The 25608-nt window shown below is 38.5% G+C and overlaps 1 protein-coding gene across 2 annotated transcripts in view; it reads right to left on the bottom strand.

Moving 5' to 3' along the window:
• Nucleotides 1-25608, bottom strand: part of GLT1D1 (glycosyltransferase 1 domain containing 1) — a 58117-nt gene that overhangs the window by 5258 nt on the left and 27251 nt on the right. Inside the window, exons 7-12 of one of the 2 annotated variants that reach the window (XM_055711265.1) lie at nt 24047-24103; nt 20188-20283; nt 19129-19178; nt 12030-12073; nt 10399-10519; nt 3112-3210 (exon numbers count right to left, since the gene is read on the bottom strand). In XM_055711265.1, coding sequence (XP_055567240.1) covers nt 3112-3210; nt 10399-10519; nt 12030-12073; nt 19129-19178; nt 20188-20283; nt 24047-24103 — 467 coding nt within the window. The remainder of the gene's footprint in view (nt 1-3111; nt 3211-10398; nt 10520-12029; nt 12074-19128; nt 19179-20187; nt 20284-24046; nt 24104-25608) is intronic. The other variant, XM_055711272.1, reaches the window with a different exon arrangement.

Here is a 25608-nt window from a genome sequence, read left to right as displayed (position 1 = left end):
AACTTTGTGTCTTCCCTTTCAACTGGTTTTGCATTATTTATTGCTCTATTCTTGTCTCTTACTTATTTTTTATTTCAGGTCCCATTAACTCGGTGTCAAATATTCCATAAACGTGCAAATTCAAGTAGTGGCAGGATCAAACCACGATTTAAAAGTAATGTGCACAGATGATGTAGCATCAAGGACAAAACGTTTCATAGCTTTCACTTTTACATTAACTATTTCCATCTGAGAATTGTCTCCAGCGATTGGCAAGGCTTTCACTATTTCCAGTCATGAAACCTCAGCCTACATAGAAATGGTTAGTTATGCACAAAATTTCCTACTTTCCACAAAAGCTCACCTCCAGCAAGAATAAAAGAAGCAAGCCAACAGCATTCACAATTTAAAACTGATCTCATTGTGTAACAATCAATTTATATCCCTCTAGTTTAACTTTCAGAAGATAAAGACAGTCCACAAACCAGACACAATTGCTCACATCTAAGCAAACTGTATTGTACAGCTTTCCCTCCCCGGATCAGTAACAACTTGAAAATAAGTATTGCTTCCTACTCTGGAGCTATGATACCATCTGCATCATCACAACCAGATAGGATCCACTGAGCAATGAAAACTTCTTTGACGTTTTCTAATCCTGGGTGGTCCAGATTCTTCAAGACAGAGACAGACTTTGCCAAGCACCCACAGACAGTACTAATCTCTCTGTATGATTAAAGGCATTTTCCCTAACTAACCTGATGCAACTGTGGTTACAGCAGAAAACAGTTTACCAGATACCTAAAATAGAAGCAATCAGAGTAACAAACCCCAGAAAACTTCTTACCAGAACATATGTTTTCCAATCCCTATTGTCAGACTGAATCTTCTCAGGCAGTGTTCAAAGTGGGCTGACTGTTCCTTCTTCCAACGAGCAAAATATGACATGTACTTCAAAACTGTAAGTGTTCTAACTTAACTGCATTGCTCTGACCTATTATAACTCTCAACCTCTGACAGGCTGTGTACAGGGGTTTAAAACCGATATTTGATACAGTTTGGGGAGATAAGGAATAAGAGTAAATGGTTAGTGTATCTTTAAAACCACGAGTGATGGCGGTTGGCATCCTGAGCTCAGCTCTGCAAGGAGAAAGTTCTTCAACAGCTCTGCAGTGTGATTAGACTATTACCCTGTAAACAAGTATTTTCCTGACCCATTTGCAAACTTTGATAGTTTATACATTATTTAACACCAATAAAAGTATAAAAAGGGCTTTAGTTAAATGAGTTACAACTGCTGTTTTACTGAGAAAGCAGGGATATTGCTTTCCTTTCTAAGACAGGGTAACTGCACAAACATTAGTGATTCCAGTATAAATATGACCGAGGAGTATGACAGCTGATACAGTAATGCAAGTTACTGTCTTTGCTTAAAAGATATTTTGAAAACTTCTAGAGAGAAAAAGCAAAAAGGGGGTCAACCGACAGCAGTAGAATAGGGAGGTTTCTGATCTGTGGCACAGCACATTGCAGAGAAGGGAGCTCGGACGGAAGGGGTTTATATCAGCTAAGATTAGAGCATTCTAGACGTATGCACAGCCTGCAACTCTAGTTCTGATAGAAAAGAAAGTCCTCAGCCATTTGTACAGAGTCACCGGGACTACTTCTGTGCTTCACTTGTGCTGTGTATTTCCTCACTCGCAGGGAAGCGCATTTTCAATCAATCTTGCATTCCAAATAAACACTTGGAATGTTGGATGCTTGGAGATCACAGAAGAGGCTTCTTACAGCGATCTATGACGAAGTTAATTGGGTCTGGTATGAATAACATATTTGAATTCCAAGCCAAAGGTAACCAGCATGTTGAGGGAAACAACGGAATGTATAAGGAGAGCCATCGGTCCGTGTTCAGCATTATCATATATCCTCAAAGTTTTGAAGAAGCGTGTGGAGGTCAATGGGCTTTTTGCAGGGAATACATGTGCAAAACCAGCTTTACATCTCAGCCTCCACTAGCCTGGAAGTACCCCATTTCCAAAGGATACTGCAAGAAGACAAAACACTTCCGCAACAAAATCAATTCCAGAAGTTAACAATTTTTTTTGTAGAAACCACTGGAAACATTAAATATTCCAGGAAAAAAAAAACCAAGACAAAACAAAACACAAACCATGAGCTACATGAACTTTTATATTAAAAAACCCTCCAAAACTAACCAAGACAATTTACTTTGCTGAAACACAACCTAATAGGATGCTTTAATCACATGCTCCCCAAATTAAATAAATATGGTACATTTTCTACTTTGCAAAATTATAAAATGGACTAATTGTAAGGGGTTTTTAATCTTGAGTTGGATAAAAACACTGAGGGAATCTGTGTCTGAAAGTCACCTTCCACAACATAAATGAATATATAACAGCAAAGCCATAGTGCAGGAAAATATACTCAAATGAAAATTTTTGGCATTTAAATATGGGCAGATTTAAATTAAATTTAAAATGAAAATTTCTGGCATTTAAATATTGGAATTAAATAAATTCCCTCTCTCCCCACGCTTACTTATCTTCACAGAAACTCCATTCTAACAATTTACTTAATTTTAGTCATCAATTATTTCCTGACTGATTAGTATCTTGGACCTACTAATGCTTTATATTAACACTTACTGCTAGAAATTATAGATAATGTATTATCTGAGACATCAGGCTCATAGTTGTCTTCTGGTTAGCTAGTGCTTGTCTAATGTGAGTGCGTACTTCAGTTAGTAGCGGAAGGGAAACAGGCCACGGGCACAGCACTTCTTCCAGAGTTTGCTTATGGAATCTTAAAAAAACCCTAAAAGTCAAGCAGCTGGTGAGCGCCAAGCCCCCCCAGCCCCACGGCAGTGCTAGGGCAGCCCCGGCCAGGCAAACGCTTGGCACGGCTGACACCTGGGAGAGGTTTAGAGAACTGCAAAATTCATGTGAGAACAGTGAAGCTTCAAGAAACCCAGTCTAACCCAGGTTTTTAGGAGAATCTGAGAAAAGCTGCTGAGAGGATAAGCCAAGTTTTTCGACAGACACAAACAGGTAAGGGAAAATGCACCTAACCTTCAGAAGGGAGAGGGCTAAGGGTTTGTTGTTTTCTTACCTGGGGGGTTGAAAATAGCAATCCTGTTTCCTTATGTTTTATTATTGCTGCATTCCCAGGAATGTTCCTTGCCAGCACTGGAATATCTAAATCCATTGCCTAGAGGAATATAAAAAAAAGGTAACAACAGTTGATTAGGATTCAGGGATTTTGAGATGTTAATGACGACAATTTTAAAACGTAAAGCAGAAACAACAAACCAAACTTCTCTCCCATCTCTCCAATTGTTTAGTTGAAAAATACCATGTCTAAGGTGATCTCCTCCATGGGACTTCTCTGAAATAGTCTGTTTATATTTCTGTTAGTCTTGTAACTTTTAACATATTATCAGAAGCAATCAATCCAGAAAGTCAGTGGATAGCTGCTTCATCCTTTATTCTTTTCCACCTCCAAGTACACAATTAGTTTCCCATTGGAAGCTTCTGACCTATGGCAGCCTCGAGGAGGAAAACGTTTATGTTCAGATCAACGGTTGTCACTGTAACTCCTACCGTTAGTGTGCACAGATGAGAAGATTAGTTCATAGCACAAAAAGACAGTTCTCCCCAACAAAGTATCTGTTCTCTTGTTCCATTAAAACACCTTTTTCACAGATTTTCTATAACACGTGCAGAACTGGAGAGATGTGGGCAGTTCAACGACAAGGAAGGTGACCGTGGAAATCATTTGGCTCTTTCTCCTCAGCTCTGATTCCTACGGGTCACATAGGGCTCTGGAAGGAGCTTTTCTTTTGACAGCATCTGTTACTATAGCCTGTCTTGGACTTTGGGTGTTCAGGGACTGCAGGGAAGTATGCAGTGATGCAGCTTCTGACTGAACTATACCAAGGAGAGGAGAGAAAAGGTTATGCTTTCAGAACACATTACACTTTCAAAACATATTATCTCCAAAGCTATTGGTATGGGACACCTCAGAGATGAATGAATAAACCTGAAGTAGAATTTGATTCCACTTAAATGATGGGCTGGTTGCTTGATGTATTTATTCATTTATTTGTATGTATATGTATGTGTGCGTGTATGTATACACATAAAAAAAGGAAGGGAAGTGTGGGCTCTCACAATGGCAGTAATTCAGGTTGCCTGCAGAATCAGGAGCAGAGACACAGCACAGCATCTGTTCAAAGCTAGTAAACCATTTCCAAGAGACCTAACACCTGGTAACTTTAAAGAATACGGCTTAGATTTTGGAGTAACTAGCACGCAAACCCTGGCTACTCAGCTCTGTTACTCATGCATATCCTGATCTGAAACTTCAGTTCCTATTGATGAATTCAGAAGCCTTGAGATGCACTGCCTGTAAAGCCTGAAAAACTCATATTGTACAATTGTTACAATGTCAAATGAGAAAGAAACTCACCCCCCCCAAATCTTCAGTCTGTTTCATACTGATTCCCTGTCACTTGAGAGCAAATGTAAGAAAGCAAAACTCCAAGGACAAAACCATGCTTTTTTAAAGTTGGGACAAAACTGAAGACAAAAATACTCTGGCTGATAACATACAGCACCAGTTCTGTTTTGAACAGTGAGAGACTGCTGTGACCTAGCAACATGTCTTAACAGCTTAAAATATCCAAGAGAAACACTGTTTATATCACCCACTGCGGGTGAATTTACTCTGGACATAGAAATTCTATAGTCCTCCTGGCATGGACATCTGCTTTACAGCAGTTAGCTCTAAAAATAATAATAACCCTCAATGAAATAACCTGTTCTACACTTTGTATCACAAACTGCTGAATCAGCTGGAGGTAATTCAGACAAATAGATTAATGAAGTGAACACAAACCAGAATAAATAAATGAGAAATATAAAAACTACAGACCAGATTTCTGAATTTATCCAAGTGTCTAAAGCTGCTGAGATAACAGCTGTTTTTAAAATTAAAAGAAGTCATTTTGCTGAGAGGAAATACAGGTTTTGGTCATCCACAAATTATTTTGTTATTTGCTCTGAATTCAGTATTAAACAAAACAAATGTTTTCTAAAGGTAGATTTACAAAACCACAGCAGTATCTACTTACCAGTACAGCAAAGCTCATAGAACTGCAAAGTTGACCCAGGGAATGGGAGCTACAGGTGCCCCACTCTGCCTGATGGGCTTGACCCTGCAGGATAAGGAAGCTGCTTTGGGCTCTAATTACCCAGCTACGGACCTCACGTGGGGCCCCACGCAAGCAGCAACGTCTCCAACAGACAGAATTTCTGCTTCAGCTCTTTTTCAGCCCTTCCGACTGACAGGCTTAGGTGCCCGTGTGCAGTCTGCTGGCTGCTGACCTCATTCAAACCTGCTCCATGGACAGGGAATGAAGATACTTTACTTGAAATTCTGAACTGAAAATCAAGAGCTTGACAAGAGGCAATGAAGTGTGTCAGCATGCACCGCCACCTGCCTAAGGCCTTCTCCTCTCCTCTCTGTATTTCTCTTTTTAAAAAAAACACCTTGTAGGAGTATCTCAGGTCTGGCTACTTTCCAAACAAGAAATTGTCCATTCAAGGGAAAGATTGTCCATGCACCAACCATTCAAAAGAAACAAACAAAACAAAACAAGACAGAATGAATGAATAAAACACACAAAACACAGCACAACCACCCAAGGACTCATGGTTTGAAGTGTCACTGTCCCCACAAAAAATCCAGATGCCAGACGCAGTGAACATTGTGCCGCTGGGCTGCACATCGGTGGCGATCATCAGAGGTGTGGGTGGCCTGTGGCAGCTCTGTGTTGGACGGCACCTAATGGTGTGGTCGCATAGGCTGGCACGGTATTGCTGTGCTGCAGTTCATATTGGACTGTCATGCACATTTAAAAAAAAATAAACTGTCTCTAGATATATTCATTCACTTCTATCCCTGAATGCCACATAGTTGATGATGCATTGAAGTTGATCACGGAGTTTGTAATTTTCTGTAATTTCTGAATTCTAAAGGGAAGGACATTTGTTCTGTCTCATAGAGTTGGAGGGTTGTAACTGCTACAAGAAAACTTTTAGGTCCCCGAACACATAGGTACCAATGAATTATAGCTACTGAAAGACAGAACAGATGGCCAAATACATAAGATGAGGGGCTGCCTTTATACGAGCTAGCCTTAAACAAAAGGATTGAGCTGTAAATAATTACTGCATGAAGTGGCTTAGGATTTAATTCAGATACTTAGTCTATTTTTAAGCAGTAAGAAGAATCATTTGCATCGTTGAAAATATGTATAATTTACTGACCTAGGTTCCACAAATAATAGCATAAAATAACATTTTAGTCAATTGGCCATCTGTTTTGTTCCATTATTCTGACTGAAAATGTGGTCTAATGCTATTTCAGAAGGATGCAGGGTGTAAATTTCAGCTGCAGAAGCATGTTACCCAGTAAGCATTTCTAATCAGCAGTGTAAGGCTTTTAGAGTAAATACAGGTTTTATTTACTGTTTTGTCTTCTGGCTTATCCCTCATTTTCTTCCTCCTAGCCTATGCATCTTTTTGTGGGTCCCTCTTCAGTTTTACTGCTCTACAACATCCCTTCATTTTGATGTCTTTAGTTTTATAGTTTGCTGTGGCTTATATTCTGAACTACCAGGCCTGCACTTCACATGTTGTCTAAGGCTGGATTTTGCCCTAGAGCAGAACAGAGTCTGGCCATCTGCCTTTTCTATGACATTTTTTAATGGGCTTTTTTTTATTTAAGCATAACAATCTAATGATTTTTACAACAGTTGGAATACTCTTGAAAGCACAGAAAAAGTACTCCAATGAAATGGTGCTGCAGTCAAAACCCTTTTCTTACCAACTATATAAAGAACACATACACTTCTCCAGTAGCAGTGCCTTTCTCAGCATCACATGCCCAGGAACATGAAGAACTCTTGAGCTTTTCGAGGAAGACATGTATTTTAAATGCTTGTTATAATGCTTGTTTTCTTTTCTTCAAATGCCAAAGAGAAAATAGATCAGTTATGGCAAAATCTCTGAGCTCTCACTAGTGGACGACAAAGTAATTAGTTATGGCTTCTAGTTCTTTCATACCTTAAGGCGGGTTGAAATAGATATGATTATATATTTATCTATCATATATTTATCTCATACTCAAATACTGTTTACAGATTTATGACCCTGTTAAGTGCTGAACCTTCCAGAGAAGGAAAGCTGCATTTTCAAATTCAAGCAAGTTGTCATCTCCAGCCCTGGACCAAAAGATTTTTATACCTGGTTTTCTGCCTCATTAATTTAACAAGATCTTAACAGATGGCCCTTCCTACTGCTGGCCATCTGAAGCAGGGATTTGACTTTATTAGATGGACAGTTCCTCTGAGACAGAGATCTTACAGTAGGATGTTTTTTAAGCTTGTCATCAAATCCCACTGTACAACTGTCTAGTAAACAGACACACAATGCCAAACCCCTTATAAATTTAGAAGAAGAATTCAAACAGGTCTGATTATGAAGAAGGGCAGGCTTCAGGTAGTTTCTCAAGAAATAACTACAGACCTAATTCTGCTTGTAGAAAATCCTGACTCAGCTGGAACCAGAGCTGTTGTGTCACACCACCTGTGCCATGTGCACCGGACTTCACCTCCTACAATGCAAGATTTCCGTTCACACCAGTAATCTGTAACCAATATGCACCTGAACTAGCACGCTCAGGCTTCTGAACGCATGCCAGCTCTTCTCATCCCTTTTACGTGACTTCCATGATAAACTCCAAGTTATGAGCTACCGGGTCAGAGATGAGGCTGTCTTTCCTCCACTAGCCAACAACAAGGCAGTACAGGACTGAGGCTGCTGGAAAGAAGTGGGTTACACCGGTGGTTACAGATTTTCCAGGAGGAAATATTCCATTTCGGAATATTTGAAATTGCATTTTATCTTCAACAACTGATTATGCATCAACACAAACCAAACCTGACTATTAGGTTTGACGTTATTCCAACAATGTAATAACAGAATCTTTTCTTTTTATGAAAAAGTTATCACGTGTAAAGAAATAGTTAACAGCCTACTATAGGTCAAGTCTTGCAATTAGAATTTAATTTTTCTGCTATGGTCAACTGCCACTTTATTTCAGCATGTTTAGTGGTTAAACTCAGATTAAGACTTAAAGGTAGATTAAATGTTGATTAACTTTGTTTTTAGTAAAAGTAGCATCTTCAGTAGAATTAAATGTATCAACCATAAGCCTAGCCTAGGACATGATGTGCACAGCTACATGTAAAAAGCAATACTAACTGACCTACCATAAATGTATTTATAAATATGTATGTATTTTTATAAGTCCAGCATGAAAAATGAAAAGTAATACTTCTTGATGATTCATCCTAAGAAATATTTTTTCTGATGTAAGAAAAACATCAAAATGGAGAAAATAACGTTGCAACTCTATAGAAAGAAATCTTGCATAGAATGCTCTTTTGCCAGAATAGTTTTGTAATTCTTAAAGAAAGAAGAAAATATAACAGGAAGCATCTACTATTTTGTGTTTGTAGTAATTTTCAGTGAGAACAGTTGTTGGAGGGAGGTGGCTTTTTTTTCTTTCCTTGTTTTTTTTTATTCCCCCTTTTTTTTCTTTTTGTTCCTTCTTTTTTGTTTGTTTGTTTGACAGGTCTGGGTATGAATTGGGAATAAATTACTCAACAAAACTGTGTCATAGAAACTCCCAGGAGCAGCTTTCCACTAGGGGTGGTGTTGGACTGTTTAACAGCCCTGACAGCATATAGCTGAATAGTTCAGCCACACAGAGAAGAGCTCAAGTAAAAACTTTCCTTGTTGATTCAATGTTATAGTTACCAGATTGAAAACTTGCCAGAACTGTAACTTCAGAGCAGGAGAGCAAAAACCACAATTCCTGAAGCAGCCTCAACACTACCTCTGAAGTAAACTGGCATTATCTTTTTGCTTTGAGCTACCACATACTTGTTAAGACACTGAATTTACAAGATTGCTCCCTCTCCTGATAAAAGCTAAGGAAAAGTGCCTTTTAACTATTCAAAGCTGACAGGAAAATTCTGGGGAAAACTATACCAATTGTCCTGTCAGCCATGAGTTTGCATGACAATTTGTATCAGGCCAAGCACACTCGCACTTCTGTTGCAGATGCTGCATCTCTTAAGTCTCTGATTTGCTTCCCCCAGCTTTTTTTCCTCCCTCCTTAACTCACTGACACTCTCAGGAAATAAATTAGATTGGTATTTGATCAGCTGTTATGTGAGTAGCCCTGAAGGGAACATGTAAGTGGTGAGGAGGAGGCGACAGTTACTTCTCTGAGTCAGTGACTTAGCTGTGGCTGTGCACTGTGTTGCTACACGCCCGATTCAACATCTGAACATACAAGATTGCCTAGCCTGCCACACTGATTTAAGTGTGGAAATGACACAGGCTGTAGTCGTCGTTTACAGAGTACTGCTGCTGTGAAACAGCATCTACTCCCACCTCTGAGCACGGGCGTATTAGAAAGGAAATACACACTCGCTATCTTACCATCATCTAAATTTCATAATTCTTACAATGTTCACTTAGCCCTTACTTATGAGGACTTCCAGATGTGTGGAAGAAAAGCATGCTGGAAATGCAATATGTGATTACTTGTTGGAAACAGAAATAGGAGATACATTAATACGAATCATATAATAGTTTCTGTGATCTTCTGAGATCATCATGAACCAACATTCGGTAGTCACCAAAAAAAAGGGAATAGTAAAAGGTGTCTGCCCTTTACACTTTACTAAAGTGTAAGTGAACTTACACTTTAAGTAAATTTATTTTTTTATTAGAAGGCATTTGATGCTAAGCAGCACTCTACTTTGACAGGTATGAAATAAACCTGGTTATTAATTTTCAATACTGATGGCAAAAAAATTAACTAAGCGTGTCATTTATTCATTGATCATTTCAGAATTAAATAACCAAATACAGCTCTTAGATTGGTTTTTGAAAGAATGTAAAAAAAAATAAAGGTCTATTCTAGCAACATTATAAGGAGGTGGGATATTGAACCAAGAGCAGTAACAACCCCAGTAAATCAGAATGATTCTTATATCTCACATTTGTATTGTTATTTTAACAGGATTGATAAAATTGCATTCTGTCCTTTAAAAAATAAATAGACAAAGCATACAAACCTATCAGTTCAAGGAAGAAAACCTTAATTACTAACACCCGCAAAAAGGAATATTTTAGTTTTGTCTTCACTAGCTTTGAAATGTGGACATAAAACATTGACACACATTTTCAGTGATAAAAGGCGATTTCAGATTCACTGTAACCTCACTGAAGAACTTTACCACTAAGATGCAATTACCTCCAGAATTGCTGCAGACATCCCCTCTGAAACGGAACTGTTCACCACAGCAAAGCACCTTTTCATAGCAGCATGAAGATCGTCCTGTGGCACCTCCTGTAATAAATGCACTCCAGGTGCCCTAGAAATAAAACACAAACAGGACACCTCCTCAGAACATGCTTTAACAACTCTTCATAAAACTTAGGGTAATGATGGAAAGGTGGTCAGAGCAATTCAGGCACGTTCTGATGTTAACAATTGCTTGCTCACGGGCAAGCCACCTTACCATGTTTTGGTTAACTTTCTGTTTATAAATGCAGTTATAAACTCCATACAGTATACACTGCTGTCTGCCACTTCATTGTCTGCTCTTCTGGAGTTGTACAGTCCATCACTTAACACCACGCTCTGTTAACCACAATCAGTCTCATAAATGAAGGAGCTGAGTTAATGGATAGGAGTGCCATTTTCCCCTCAAAAAAAATGTGTAATATAGGGAGGATGCATGCACAATTTAAAATAAACGTGGTTTAAATACTTAGGAAAACGGAGTGCGATCATCAGAATGGTCAGCTGCAGGAGATGCTGACTTTTCAGATGCTGGCTTTTGGGGATGGAATGTGGTTGTGCAAGATCTCCTCTGATTCCTCTTTTGCTGTAAGTGCTCTTCTGTTCTGAATGGTTACATTTCTACTGACCTCATCTTTCTCAGGTTAATCAAGGCCAATTGAATCAAGGATGAAGGGTGGAAAAATAGGGTAATTAGGTGTTCAGTATCAGATGAAGTGAATGAGATTTTTAAGACTGGTGATCATTATTGAAAAGCCAGCATCTCCTCTGCTTGCTGAGCCTGCTCCTGCCTCTTTAACCTCAACATCAGATCACCAAGCCAGACAGAAACACAAGTGCATTTGACAGTAAGACCAGCTCCCTGTCAACTAGACTTTGTTAAGCATTGCTTTTCTGATTGTGCAGTAACATCCAGCCTCCGTAGAGATAAACAACTATATCAACCGGAGTATAAATATATGATTACAGGTGCCATGTTTCCTATTAATAACCTGATAGAAAACAAAAAACTTTATATTTTGCTCCAAAAATGGAATTGCAAAACATATTTTATGCAAATTTTATTATCAGATATCAATCAGAGATAGCATGGTTGTTCTGTTCAAGACAGACAGTTCTAGATTCTGTAGACACACACATAGAAAAATCTAATTTCTCTAACATTTATATCCTTCAGTCAGGAAGCATATAAACTAGGGACAGAAAAAAGTTATACAGGGTTATCTTGTCCATCTACTCACTTACCCACCACCAACAAGCATACAAAAGCTTGCAGAAGCCAGGATGAAAAAATGAAAAGCCCCAAAAGAACAATAAATATAAATCACACTAAATCAGATATGATTCAACGCAAAACATGAAACAATCTACTGGTTATTCTAAAATTTAAGATGTGTAGAATACTTACTCTGAGAATGTTACATCCCAAGTAATCAGAACACATCTGTTAGTCATACAGAGGGTTGTGCATCTATGTTCATTAGTATATACAAAAGAGCAGTTACGCACACTAGTTAAAAAAACAGACAGCCAGGTGCTTCCATTTGGAGCAGACAGAAGGCTTACTGTTAACTTCTTACCTTTTAACTTTTTCCTTAACTTCACTTGTAAAAAGTGGATCAACCTAGAAAGGAATACACACACACGACACTACTTCAGTGCTATAGCATGTTCTGAAATACCCAGAAAAGAAAAATGAATCATGGCATATTTTTAACTGAAATATTTAAATACATGAATGTGCTGAGCTTTAAAATCATACCACAGATCTGTAGCTTGGTGGCCACATTTGACTCTTCAGCCAAATGCTCTTGTGAGTGATTGACACTTAGAATACCCTGCTCGGGGGGTGGGTGCACAGTATAGCAGAGCACGAATTGCCTACTCCACTCTAAACCTTTGAGTGACTCCTCCAACGCAGCGTAGCTTTGGGCTGCTGTCAGAAGGGGAGGTTCTGTTTCTTCTCCCCTGACATCCCTCTGGCTGCAGGTTCTAATTAGAGCTAGATCTGTTTAACATGAATGAATGTTTTCAGCTGATTCTGCTAAGTCTAACATGATTCAAATGACCGATTTGACAACTTACTGTCTAAGTGAGGAACAACACACTCGTGTGCCAAGCAATTGTCTGTCCTTCTACGTATGCAGTGAGTAATGTGAGGAAGGAAAGGAACTTTTCAGGCTTTAGTTAACAAGAGGGAGCAATCTGCCTGTAAACTGAGACAGTCAGATAGATGTTTTGCAGTGCCAGAAACATTTTTGAAAACTAATAAACACAAAATTCTAAAATAGAGTCTAACATGAAGGCATGCTCGCGTTATTAGAACATTGCCTAAGCTGGACAATTAACTTCAGCAGGTTTATTTACAAAGCTTAACTACATCTGCTATTGCCATTTAACATGATTAAGCCAAATAAACAGAACTTGGAAATCCTTAACTAAACATGAAGAAAAAACCTAGACTATTTTTATTACGGCTGACTATGTTAGATTAATTCATGATAGCTTGCACAGTGTGCAGCAGTTGTAAATATTGGGAACAACATGGCTTATTTTTTTTAAAATGCGTGTTAATATTTTCATTTTCTTTGGTTTTTTTTCTTTTTCACAAGAGACAGATAACACTCACAAAGCATTTGAGAAAGCTTTTGGAAAAAACCCTCAGAATGTATTTTATAACTATGATTGTTTACTTTGAACATATGATGTTCATATGTTCATGTTTCATAAAAACAGTTTCACAAGTTAAAAGAGTCAAATGAATCACTCTTGCACTAAGGAATGAATTCCCACTGAATGCAAGAAATAAAAGGCTTGCATAACTCCTTAAGAAAGTATTTTTGGTAACAGGAGGGGGAAAATCAAGTGCCCTTTCCTGAAGCACTACCTGATCCTGGTAACAAAGTATGATAGAGATCCACACACTAAACCAGTATGTCATGTCACAGGTTCCTTGGATATTTCATACTGAACTTCACAATTGCTATTTCTATATAAATATCTTTTCAGCTTTTTCCCCAAAGTACTACTTTGATGCTGAGTTCCTCTCATGAGGAACTATACTCTGTTTCCATTAAAATCAATGGAGTACTTGCAAGTGATTTAATGAGCAGTACGATACGGTCTTTTGCTCTTCTACCTTTAGAAGGATGAGAAAAACTACAGCTTGTGAAGTGATCCATAAAATTTGTAAGGTACTAATTTCTATCCCATCTACTTCAGTGGAAGACAAGAGACTGCCATCTGCCTCATGACCAGAATAACCCTTCAAGCTGCACTCTTCTATTGGTAAATATTGCAAGAAGCCTGGCCTCAGTATGGTGATTCAGTTACAATACTACTTTCAGGATGGGTGTAGCAATGACTTAGCTAAGTGATCCCCCCGAGCTACATTTAGGAACTCGAGGAGGCACAGTTATCTAACCACAGGTTCAATATAACAGAAATTAGATACAACATAACCTGTTTAGTAAGTTGGAAATGCACTTAAAAGATGTGAACGTTTCCAGAGCCAACTGACTATGGCAGGATGCCTAGGAACTTGGCACAGTCTCACAAAAAGCTACTGAAAAGAAGGTTAGTTTCACCCAAAATGTCTCCATGATCCAGTTCTACAGGTAGCTTGTTTGTCGCCACATTTTATTTTGTTACCTATCAACATAACAGGCAAGTATGATCATCAGTTATCATCTTTTGTTCAAAAAAATTATCCATCCAGAGGAAGAACCTTCAGAGAGATGCAAATTTCACCAATTTAGCAGAGATCAGAAGAAAGCACCTTACTTTGTATGAAGAGTTTCTATCAAACAGCTGTGATAATATGACATATGGAAAGTGGAGTAGGGACATAGCAAGGACCCGTGCCTAACAGGACCAGATAGGCTATTAAGGAGGTTCTACTCTGCTGACAGGCAAAGAAACATCTGAGACATGTTTGACAGGACAGAAAATCATAGAATAAATGCTGCATGAAGATGAAGGTGCCTCTTAAGCACAGAGCCTACCATGATCCACCATCAAAAACTAGGAAATCTTCAATAAACACATTATATTAAACTGCTGCCATATAAAAAGTAACTCAGAAGCAATGGTCCAGAAACATCTTCATGATAATGCTGGGACTACTGTGTCCCTCCAGACTTTGCAGGGAAAAACGGGTCTTAGTACATTTAAAGTACTAGCAGAATATCATGCAGAGTACTAACGCATGAAAAGCTGTAGCTGAGAGCATGTTCAATACAGCTAGGAGGAATCTGCTCGATTGCTTGGGTTTGTGAGGGTTTGACAGCATCACTGTGAAAGGAACCAGCTTTACTCGCAGCAGCAGGTGACCCCACATTACAACTTCCACCTGATGAATTGTTGAATAGGCTCAGCAAGACCAAGGCTCCCCTACAACTGAAAACACAACTGTTGTCTTCAAGGCAACACTATCTGCCTGCAGCAAATGCACCAGAAATTAAGACCCTTGTGCTCGGACATTCTGCATCATCTCTTCCATAGATTAAATGCTTAAGGAAATTCAGTGTTTTCTGGCTCAGCATGTAGCTCTACTACTGCAACTTGGGACAATCAACAACTTATAAAAAAAAATAGTTTTAATTCAGCTGAAACAATTTGGCAACTAGAATCTAAATTAACAAAACTTCAGGTCTAAAAGAAAAATATAGAACCTTGTGAAGAAATAGGCAGCAAGTTTTTATATGGGTGCAAATGTTACCATTTCTAACAAAAGTTTCATTTTCAGGGAATTCTTGAACAAGCAAACAAAGGGTTAGAAGAGTTGTCAGCTTAATAGCAACACTAGCTCTTATCTTTTAAAAAATGTCTTAGTGAGTAGGATATTTATTCAAGATATAGCTGGCAGATTTTCATATTCCTCAGCAGGCTAAAGAATTTGAAATTGCATCTTTGTCTTCTATGTGATTTTCCTAATTACTGTGCTCTAGGATATTCTGGAGCAGGTTATTAGACTTATTCTAGTTGCTCACTTTAGTTGTGTCAACGGCTGTTCCATTTTAGACCCAGCCCTGAAAACACAGGGTAGGTAACAGCCGTCCCTTACCAAGAGATGGGCTGCACAACCTGATCGGTCTCTCCATCTGTGAAGGCAGTTACTCAACTGAAACCGTCTTGCTGGGCATGGAAAGACATTGGACAGAGGAAAAATAGCTGTCAGCGGAAGACAGGATCATTACAAACACAGCAATATTCTGTACTGTCTACAAGAATGGTTAAGAATTACGCAGAGAGTACAAAGTGGGCTTCAGGGTTACCCAACAGCTGAATGTGGCCTTAACTTGCCTAATATTTCATAAGCTTCTATTCTCGGAATATAGAGCTGCTGAAAATATAGAGCTATTGTTTCAAATTTCTTTACAAAAATGAACAAAAGGAGAACTGGAAGAGGTGATAAATGCTAAAAAAAAAATTTACATTATACAGGACCCAGTGCTGCAACATTACTTAGATTGCACCACTTGAGAAAATCATGCATATCAAATGCAGGGAAAAGGTTATAATCTTATGAAAGCAAAGCAGAAAATCGTGTGTGGGCCTTTGTTCTTTATATTTAATATAATCTTAATGTGTGTGGGTTTTTAATATTCACAATAAACATTACTTGCTTCACAGATAATGGCACTGATTTTCTTAAGGTTTTATGATTTGAGAAGTAACATGAATAAGAAAAGTACAGCTAAATACCAATAGAGCTGAGAGATATTTTCATCCTTCAGCAATATTTTAGTACTATGGGAGAAATACATTTTTAAATGGTTTAAGGAGGTTCAGTCCTTGATCCTGCCTATGCACTGCTGCAAGGTTATTTCTGGTAGCTTACTGTAAAGACGTTAGCTTATGAAAAAGCGAAGCAAATTTTAAAAGACCACTAACATGTTTAAAATCCTCTCTGGAGGCAGCAAGTACATCTTTTGATTCTAAAGCACACCTTCATTATACCCGCTATAGATTTGCTTTCCACACCAGTTCCCTTCCAAATCATTTTGTGTATTAGTGTGGAAAAAAAATGCACATAAAATACAAAAGTAAAAACAGCTCTTAAAAACAAAATGCTAAGTCCCAAAATTTACAAAGAACTAAACTGAACGAGAAAATAGAAAAATAGTCCTTATTTGCCCATTCAGATTCTATTTATTTTCTCATGAATCAGACTGCCTACAAGTTTTCAGGCTCATGTGAAGATGAATCAGAGATAAGACTTACAGAAGGAAACAAACACATCACCCAGATGAAACAGTGGAGCTTTTAGTAACCTTTTAGTATCAGCAAGAGTTTGCTTCATATGACACAGCTGCCTACTCACACCTATCCACTGGTGTAGATTAAGGCTATAGGCTGCCTTTTCAAGACTTCTGCTGCTATGGAGATCCATGTAACACAACTGATTTCTTTCTCAAAAGTCCTGCAATTAGTTTTGTTAGTTTGATGTAAAGTACGTCTCCCTGAGGTAGGCACACACTAGAAGCAGAAGCAGCAGAACACTCCCTGCAGCCCTACCTGGTCCCTGTGCAGGGCTGTGGGAAGCTGTGGGAATGAACCTCACTTTGCACAGAGTTAGGCGCAGCGCTTTGGTGGCTCAGAGGCATCCTTCCCCCTCTCCCCATTTAACAGTGCAGTTGCTACTGTGAGGATCTGGCCCAGAGCAGACACTGTGCTAGCAAATATTTGGGTAGGGCACTGGTTAGACCGAGATGTGGGAAATATTCATCTTTCTCTCAGGGTTCTGAAAACAACCACCCATTTTGTAGTTTTGCATTTTCTCAGCACTGTACTTAACAGATATCATAAAAACATTTAGATGTTCATGGGTGGTTCGTTTCTAAAGGCCCCAGTTTCTGCAGGTGAAATCAGACAGATCTCTCAGTGGAAATAACTGGAAACACAGTAGATGCTCAAAGCTTTAAGAGACCATTAGAAAAGAAAGGACTGCCAGATAATTTATGCAACACTTTACTTCCTTTTAAGCACCCAGAACAGAGGACTTGGCTGCAGTGGGGAATGCTTCCCTCTTCAGAGAAGTTCAATCTTGTTATTTCCTCAAAAATCACGCTACTTGATTTAAAAATGATGGGGTGCAGTTGGGACTGTTCAATAGGTTTTTTTGCTTATATTCATGGTTCATGAGCCCACATTTTCAAAGCTTTCTCTACAACTAGAAGAATATTTCATAATAGCAATTGTGATAGTTTTGGTTTTAAACTCTGTCAGGAGCTGGTGCTTCATGAAAAGCAAACCATTGCTGAGAAACTCATGACAACATTTTGAGATGGCAGCCCAATGTTTTATCAAAAAGAGAGTCAGCAATCACAGAAGAGCTGCCATTTAACTGACTGACCCTGCTGTGAAAAGAAGAGAATCTGAAGTTGTAACTTCCAATTTGATATACAGGATCTTTATGACTTAGCAGGGACAAAGTGAAATCTCACAATATTGGCTAGCACTTTTACAGAAATACATGTAATTAGTTTGGAAGGAATGATAACTGTAAGCTTTATCTGAGATGTGAACATGTAAGAACAACTCAGTTTCTGATTTTATTTATTTCAGTCAACACCACCCTCCTTCTCAGATGTCTGTATCCCAGGCTTTAGCGCACTCAGATTCTAAAAGTGAAACAGGCTTCACCCATTTTATTTGTCAGCTCAAGCTCTGTCCTTGCTGCCTGGTGTCAGACAGAAACCTAACACCATTTTGCACCTACTGGCAACTGTTAATTGTGTATAAATTGAGACTACCAGAAATAGCATCAAAATCTAAATGGAATGGAACAAAGACTCAATCCTCCACGTGAACATAACACATAAAAACAGGGATAACGAGCATCTCATATCACCTTCACAGTATTAAAAATCCTCATTAGCAATACCTGCTACAAATTCTCCTAGATGGCAACTGTTGCCTTTCAAAATATTTGATAGGCTCATTTATAAATTATTCATATTGAAATAGGCATTTCTAATATTTGATTTGTAGGAGTTTTAGAACTTTCTGATTCTGTACAAAATTTTGTACTATCCCACAGGTATAAAACCAGAAGCCAATATTAGAATCCAAATATTCTGATACTTACTACCTTCAAAAGTTCTTTCAGTAGTCAAATGAAACACTAAATGCGTTGTTCTAAGAGACATAATAGATTAATAGCATTATCAAGACAGAAAATTATAGTAATACAGCTTCAGATGCCCTTTATAAAACCAGCCCAAGCCTTCTAAAGAAAAAAAAAAATCAGTATATGCAAAACCAATCTACAGTGGCAGTAAACTATTTTACTGCTATTGATAAGTCTGCATTAATAACAACCTAACTGGATAGAGATGGGCTACCTCAGTGCAGATCCTCTTAGAAAAACTCTTTGAGCTGCTTTCCCTTTGGCAAGGCAAAAGCAGAGCACATGCTGAGCGAGGCGGCCTTTTAGCTGATAGCAGGACCCTGAACGGTGGAAGCCTGAGCACTGGAATATCTTCCACTTCCACAGTTTAGACCTGTTGCAAACAGCCTTTACAATGGCCAGGTTTGTACCTTCTTATCGCTGCAACAGTTAGAAGTCCTCTGAGTTAGGTTCAGTAAGGGAAAGAATTATTGCGGTATCTCAGGTGCAAGTAAATGGAAGTATTTAGGAATAAACATACAAATAAAACTAAAACACTGACTTACTGCAGGTCCCATTATGCCCAGATGGACACTAGGATCCTTTCTGTGCCAATCTAAAACAAAAGAGGAACATATTTTTTATTAACAAAAAATATTAATTTTTAATTTATTTTTCTCTGAAATCAGTGTAAATAGCTGTATGAATAAAGATTAGGCAAATATTGTATTACTACTTAATAGACTGAATCTGTACCAGATTACACGCTCAGCCCTCGCATTACTCCTCAGAAGTTAAATGATTAGCATATCTGAAAGTTAGTATTTAGCATTTCTGCTTCACGCAGATTCAAGGGTTATTTAACTAAGCTCAGATGTTAATTTTGAATCATCTCAAAAGAACAATGCTCTATATCACCCAGTGACTCTGGCCACTAAAGACAAAATTATTTGAATTTTTTCGTATGTAAAGGAACATGTGGAAGTAACTGCAACCATTGCAGTTAATACTTTAGTTACATGAACAAGAGAAAACTGCTGATCTCTCAATACCAGAATAGAACAACACCAGTTACTTGACTTTAATAAACTACATTTGTTACTAAGTGTCACAAGAAATACCTGAAACTTTTACAGACACAAGCAGAACCTGCCAAAACATTCACATCTGGGAGGAGGAGAAAATTTCAGCCTTGTTTACAGTGTTGAGCCATAAGGGTGGGTGGCAAAATTTGCTGGTATCTTCAACGATATTAATTAGCACACATGCAAATCAGTGTAACAGCCTCAGGACAGTAAGATAAAAAAGCTATTTTGAAGTAGGTGAACTCTTCTTTTGTCTTCCATTAATATTGTATGTAATAGTAGAACAGGTTTTCCAGCAAGTAAAATAAATGCTGCTTTGATTTTAATGCTCTGTTATTCCCAGCAGACCGGAAAAGATGCAGTACCGAAGTAATGCATTGAACAGATCAGTGGTTACATAAGCATCTCCTTTTTTAAATGTAGATATATTATGAAGTTTTCTGCAGTGAATGAAACAGCTTATGCCAAACTTACAAGCATCAAAAGAAAGGCATCTGAATCCAGTGACAAAACAAGGGTATTCAAACAGCTGGTACTCACCTGAAAACACATCTACTAAATACAGAGGGTCTTTGACTCTTCGAAGCCCGCATACCAAAAGAAACACATGTAAACTGCCTGTGTCTGTAGGAATGCCTGTAACACATAATTTTAAAAGTCTGAATGCAGATAAAAAAGCTGAACATGCCAAACTGTGTCATGAAAGAGCACATACAGTGGTAAAAGCAGCAATAGGGTGGATTCTGAAAAATTCTCATTATTGTCCCCTCTGTTTCTTGCTCTCGCATCAATCCTCAAACCAACACAGTGGAGAACATAACCGTGCACATCATTTAACGGGGCACAGGAGGTTACTTCCCGAGGCAGTGGCTGTACAGGATTTGGAGAAAAATCTGGTGGCCTGCATTCTTGAGCACCAGAAGTCAGCTTTGACTACTAGGCAACTACGCAAATCAGGGTGTTTCTCAGTATTTCCACCCATTAGAATAAATTTGCACCCACGCAATAACTCAACACCTATTTCAAGAATATCGTGAAGTTTAGTTAATCGATGGCTGTATGGATTAGAGCTCTTGATCTGACACTTTCTGTTATACAAGATCAGGTAAACATCCCATGGTTATCTATCCCTAATATGTCAGCAATGCTACAGAAGAGTTAACTAGAAGCTCAATTATTGCAAAGCATTTATTTTAACCTTATTGCTAAGCAACACAAATGAAAATTAAAAAAAAATTGGGAAAAAATCTCAACATGGGAGTTTTTAACATTGAAAATCTCTCTTGCAAATACACAGCAACAACCCATAAAACTAATTTTGTAGGCTACCTTAGAAAAAGAAGATCTGATGTATGACACTGCAGTTGCCATTGGCTTCTATGACAGCGCAGTTAATTCAGAATGTCGTTCTGGAGAAGGGTCACTATGTGACGTACTTTGGTAAAATGTGTTTATGATAAACCAACATAATTCACAAATTGCTGAATGAACACACATAACAACATAATTTAATAAACACTAGAGGAGTTGAAATGCTCTTACTTGATTTACTGTACTGAAAAATCTGTTTGCTGTCCTTCACCTATTTGTTGAGCTCATGGCAAGGGTGGATGACATGTATTAGCTGACGCTAGGCAGTTCAACAAGGAACAGCAGGCTCTTCAGCAGCAGCTGTCTGTGGGACATTAACGCACGGGTCCTGCACTGAGACTATGTCCCACAGCTACCAGGAGGGCCATGCCACACAGTCAGAATGACTCGGTGGGATTTATGACTGACAGAGGAAGGCAGGACAGTTGTGGTGGCACAGTGACCTGCTGCTGCTGAGCTCCCTTCTCTGAAGCTGCCTCCTCCTCCTTTTCCCTTCCACTCTCCAACACTTGCAGAAACAACTCAGCTGCTTATACAGCATCACTGAATTGCTGCAATTCGTAATTTCAGATCACTCAAACTAGGGACCAGCTTACGTTCACTCATGGCGTTGTATAACTTCAATATAACCCTTATAACAGGGTCTGCTCCAAGCCCTGGAAGAAATATGCCAGGAATAACTCCCCTCATGTCAAGGAACTGGATTAACATGAGCTCTGTATCCAACCTCTCTTTTGTGGGAGGGCGAGAATCAAAAAGAGTGGTCATTCACTACATACTCAAGCACTATTGCTTTTAAAATAAAATCCACTTCAGGGACTTTTAAATGCTCCCTGTCACAGGGTTCATTATTGTTAGTTTCACTTAACCTAAACAGCTCAAGTTGTCAAGAGTAGCTGCAGCAGACACGATAAGTAACATTTTACTGGTTACTGAATGAAGAAATAATTTATAATTTGTAATACACAAACATTTGGACTGAAAAAGCCATTATTCTGGTGCAATGGGCCATTAATACTGTTTGTTTTTAAGACATGCAGCAGTTGTTTCAATTCATGACAAACTCACACAAAACAAATTACTAGAAGACATCAGCAAAATTCAGATTGCGCATTTTAACTATTCATGTAGCACAAATGTTCATTTTAAATTATGAACTCCCACCTATCGATGTTCAGCTCTGGGCACTTTGGAACACACCTGAAGCTACCGCTGATCAGTCAGACAGCAGTGAGAAACCAGGTCTGCTGTCACTGAGGTAGAATTATTGCACTCTTGATGTGACAGTACCCTAACCAACATTAACTGTGCTTGAAATAACTGCTTTGTTTTACTTCTTAACATCTTTTTGTTTCTGTCTTACAGCTTTCTGTCTTTTCGTTTGATTTGATAAGGGTTTAGGGCGCTCCAAGGAACAGCCCCGTTCTGTGCGGTCCCGACTGCCGTTCTGCTCCCTGTCCAAAGGCCTTAACTCGAAAGAGAAATAAGCAACTGGCCACAGAGACAGTAATTCTGCTTTGTAATTTGCCATTCAGTTCCTGTGGCGTTTGAGTTTCTCTGGTCTTGAGTCTGAGACTCAACTGGTCTTGAGTTTCTCTCAAGAAACTTATCGATAATCATCTAATTATTTCACTACTGAGATTATGTAAAAAAATATCAATAGCCCACTTATTTGACCTTTATTATATGGAAAAGACATTCACAACCTTGATTTCTCACTGCAGACTATCCCCTCCATGCAATATTACAAAGCCCTACTTGTCTACCATGAAATTTTATGCACTTTTCTCTGAAACAGCAGATAATGGGGCACACTGGTCTACAGACTGGATCCTACATGGCATTTCGAAAAACTCATAGAAGGGCTAACCGAAAAAGGATTTGCCTCTGCCATTTGATTTAGTGAAGTGAGAATCAACTGCAGTTTTATTTTATTTTATGCTGTTGATCTTAGCCTCACCTAATCCATTTTTACAGGCAGACTTCTCCCACGGAATCCAATTAGAAGCATATAAAGACATTCCTGAGAAGACTGCATTACTGGCACATCACTGCCACTCTTTAGTGCTAGGGGCTTACTCATTGGCTGTCTACTTCAGATCAAATTTCAGCAACACTTGTGTATCTTTTTAGCTTTCTGATCATTCACTGAAAAAGGTTAAATCCACACATCAAGATAATGCCTGCATCAGTGTTTTCGCACTTGTTGCTTTCTCAAGCCTTGCCAGCACTCCTGCTGTGGAAAAAAACCCCACAGAACAGTAGCCATTTGTACAAGAAAGCAATCATTTTAGTATGCTTTATACTCACAAGAACACTGAAAAGGGGGAACATATCAAAAAGATAACTGCAATAGCTGTCTTTACTGGCTACTACCATCAGCTGGGTGAAACCTGGTATTTGAAAGAAGACTTTTTTTTTTTCCTTGAGCTTAAACAAGACTTGCATTATGTGAACGTTTGCTATCATTCTGTCTTTCCCAGATAGGCTACTTAATCTGTAATAAGATGCTCCCACCTCATGTGATTCAGTTCTGAAATGGAAATACACCAGTATGGCACAATCAACTGATTTGCTCTTTTGATACATTCATTGTGTCACTATCTTGTTTGAATGACATGCAAACACCCAGATAACAAAAAAATACTTGTGCTTGTTTCCCCCCATTCTTGTTAGTGTTACAAAAGCAAAGATTTGAAACAGCACACTGTGCTTCATTATCTCTTAGCTCATGCATCCTCCTGTTTGCTTCACAAAGAAAAGAGAGAATGGAAAGATTTGTACCTAATCACTGGCAATAAAAAAAACCCAAAACAACCAACACCACAACAAACCAGTCTGCACGGTATATGTTTTCCAGCCATTCTTCAGAACCACTATAACCTAAATGCAAGTCAAGTCTTCCCACTGTAACCGATGTCGCCTTCAGTGTCAAAAACTATTGCTCAATGTCAGTAAGATGCTCCTTTAAGCATGCTTTGTCAGTATTTGTCTGCAGCTGCAGTCTGATCTGTTACATCGGCTTTACCTATAACACCAGCCGCGCACCGGCCACAGCCGCTCCTGAGCCTGCTTAGCAGGTCACCTGTGGAGCAAGATGTGAGAGGTCAGAACAAGAACAGTGGTTGATAGGATTAGGAAAACTCATTCCCCTCATCAGCTAGATGGCATGCTGTCCTGGTACGCCACACAGGACCATGGGGACCACAGATGAACTGCAGGTGAACAGAAATGAGACAGACACAGTGAAGATTAAGCTTGCCATGGAACTCCCCCAGTCATGCAACTCCTTTTTGATGAGGGAGCAGAGGCAGTATTATGCTGCTCAAAATTTAAACGCAGCAAAGCACTAGCACTTAAAATGTCAGAGTGGAATGGCATGATCAAAAGGGTATCCAACTGCTGTGCCAGTGTGTTTGTTGATAGCACTGGAACCTAGCACATAACGTACTGGCTAATAGATGAAATGTGATTAATACTGAGGATTCATGTTCTGCAGCTGGCTATGATTCCAAGTCATAGCATGGCCTAGAGGAAGTGAGACAAATTACACTTCCATCTAGACTTACCCATCCATCTGCAAGCAGGTTTAATAATTGCTTGATATGAAGCAATAGCACTGGGTTTAACTCCTGGTAAACTGTTTGGAGATCTTCAGTTGCAAGACAGAATGAAAGAATGGAGTGGAAAATATTTTCATAATGCAGCACTGGAAATAAGCAGGTTATTATTGAAGATTTCATTGGCTCCTAGTTTGTTCTATACCTGAAACTGTATAACTGTCACATCAACTCTTTTACTATTATGACACACTACAATAGTTCACACTTCGGCCTTTATAAAAATCTGTACTTAGATGCGAGGATAGCAAAACATGAAGAGAGGCAGCTAACACAAAATCCTACATCATTCCTGAAACATTAGTAAAGACATTGTTTTTCTAAGAAAGGCAAGAATAAGTAGAAGTGTTATCTAAACAGATTTGGAAAGAGCAGATTTATTTAGCTCCATCCCTCTAGGTACTAGCAGGAAAAAAATGTAATGATCATTGATGTACAGTAAAGATAAATACATTACTGCAAATCTTTAATCTTACTGAAAAGTTGCTGGCCTCTAAGTGAATGAGTAATATCAAGCATTAGCTTGCTGAGAGGTAAAGAAGCCATTTGAGAACATCTGAAGTAAGCAATTTTCTCACCACTTGTTCAAAAAAAGAAAATAAAAATACTATTCTTATTTAGAATTCTTTACTGTGCTTTTATAAGGTGTTTTCGAAATCTCTGGAGAGGAGAAAAATATAAAAAGGGAAAATGTGATTTTTTTTATTCAAAGTTATCATTTTGGCCCTGAACCAACAATCTCACAAAGCCTAAGTTCTTAAAATGTGTTCACTCCTTTACGACTTAAAATCCAATTTGTACTAGAAATTAAATATATTTTATCAAGTATATAAATATTGGACTTCGAGTTTATAATGTAGGATACAAAGATTGCCCAGTAATATAAAAAAAACAGTCCACAGTCGAAACATTTCTTATTATTATTAGGTCAAGGATGATAAAATATTTTAAGATTAATTTTCCAACCCCT

This window comes from Falco cherrug, chromosome 1 (assembly GCF_023634085.1).
Source record: "Falco cherrug isolate bFalChe1 chromosome 1, bFalChe1.pri, whole genome shotgun sequence".
In the NCBI taxonomy this organism is placed as follows: domain Eukaryota; kingdom Metazoa; phylum Chordata; class Aves; order Falconiformes; family Falconidae; genus Falco; species Falco cherrug.
Note: the sequence above shows the minus strand (reverse complement) of the source record. Positions and strands in the feature narration are given on the sequence as shown.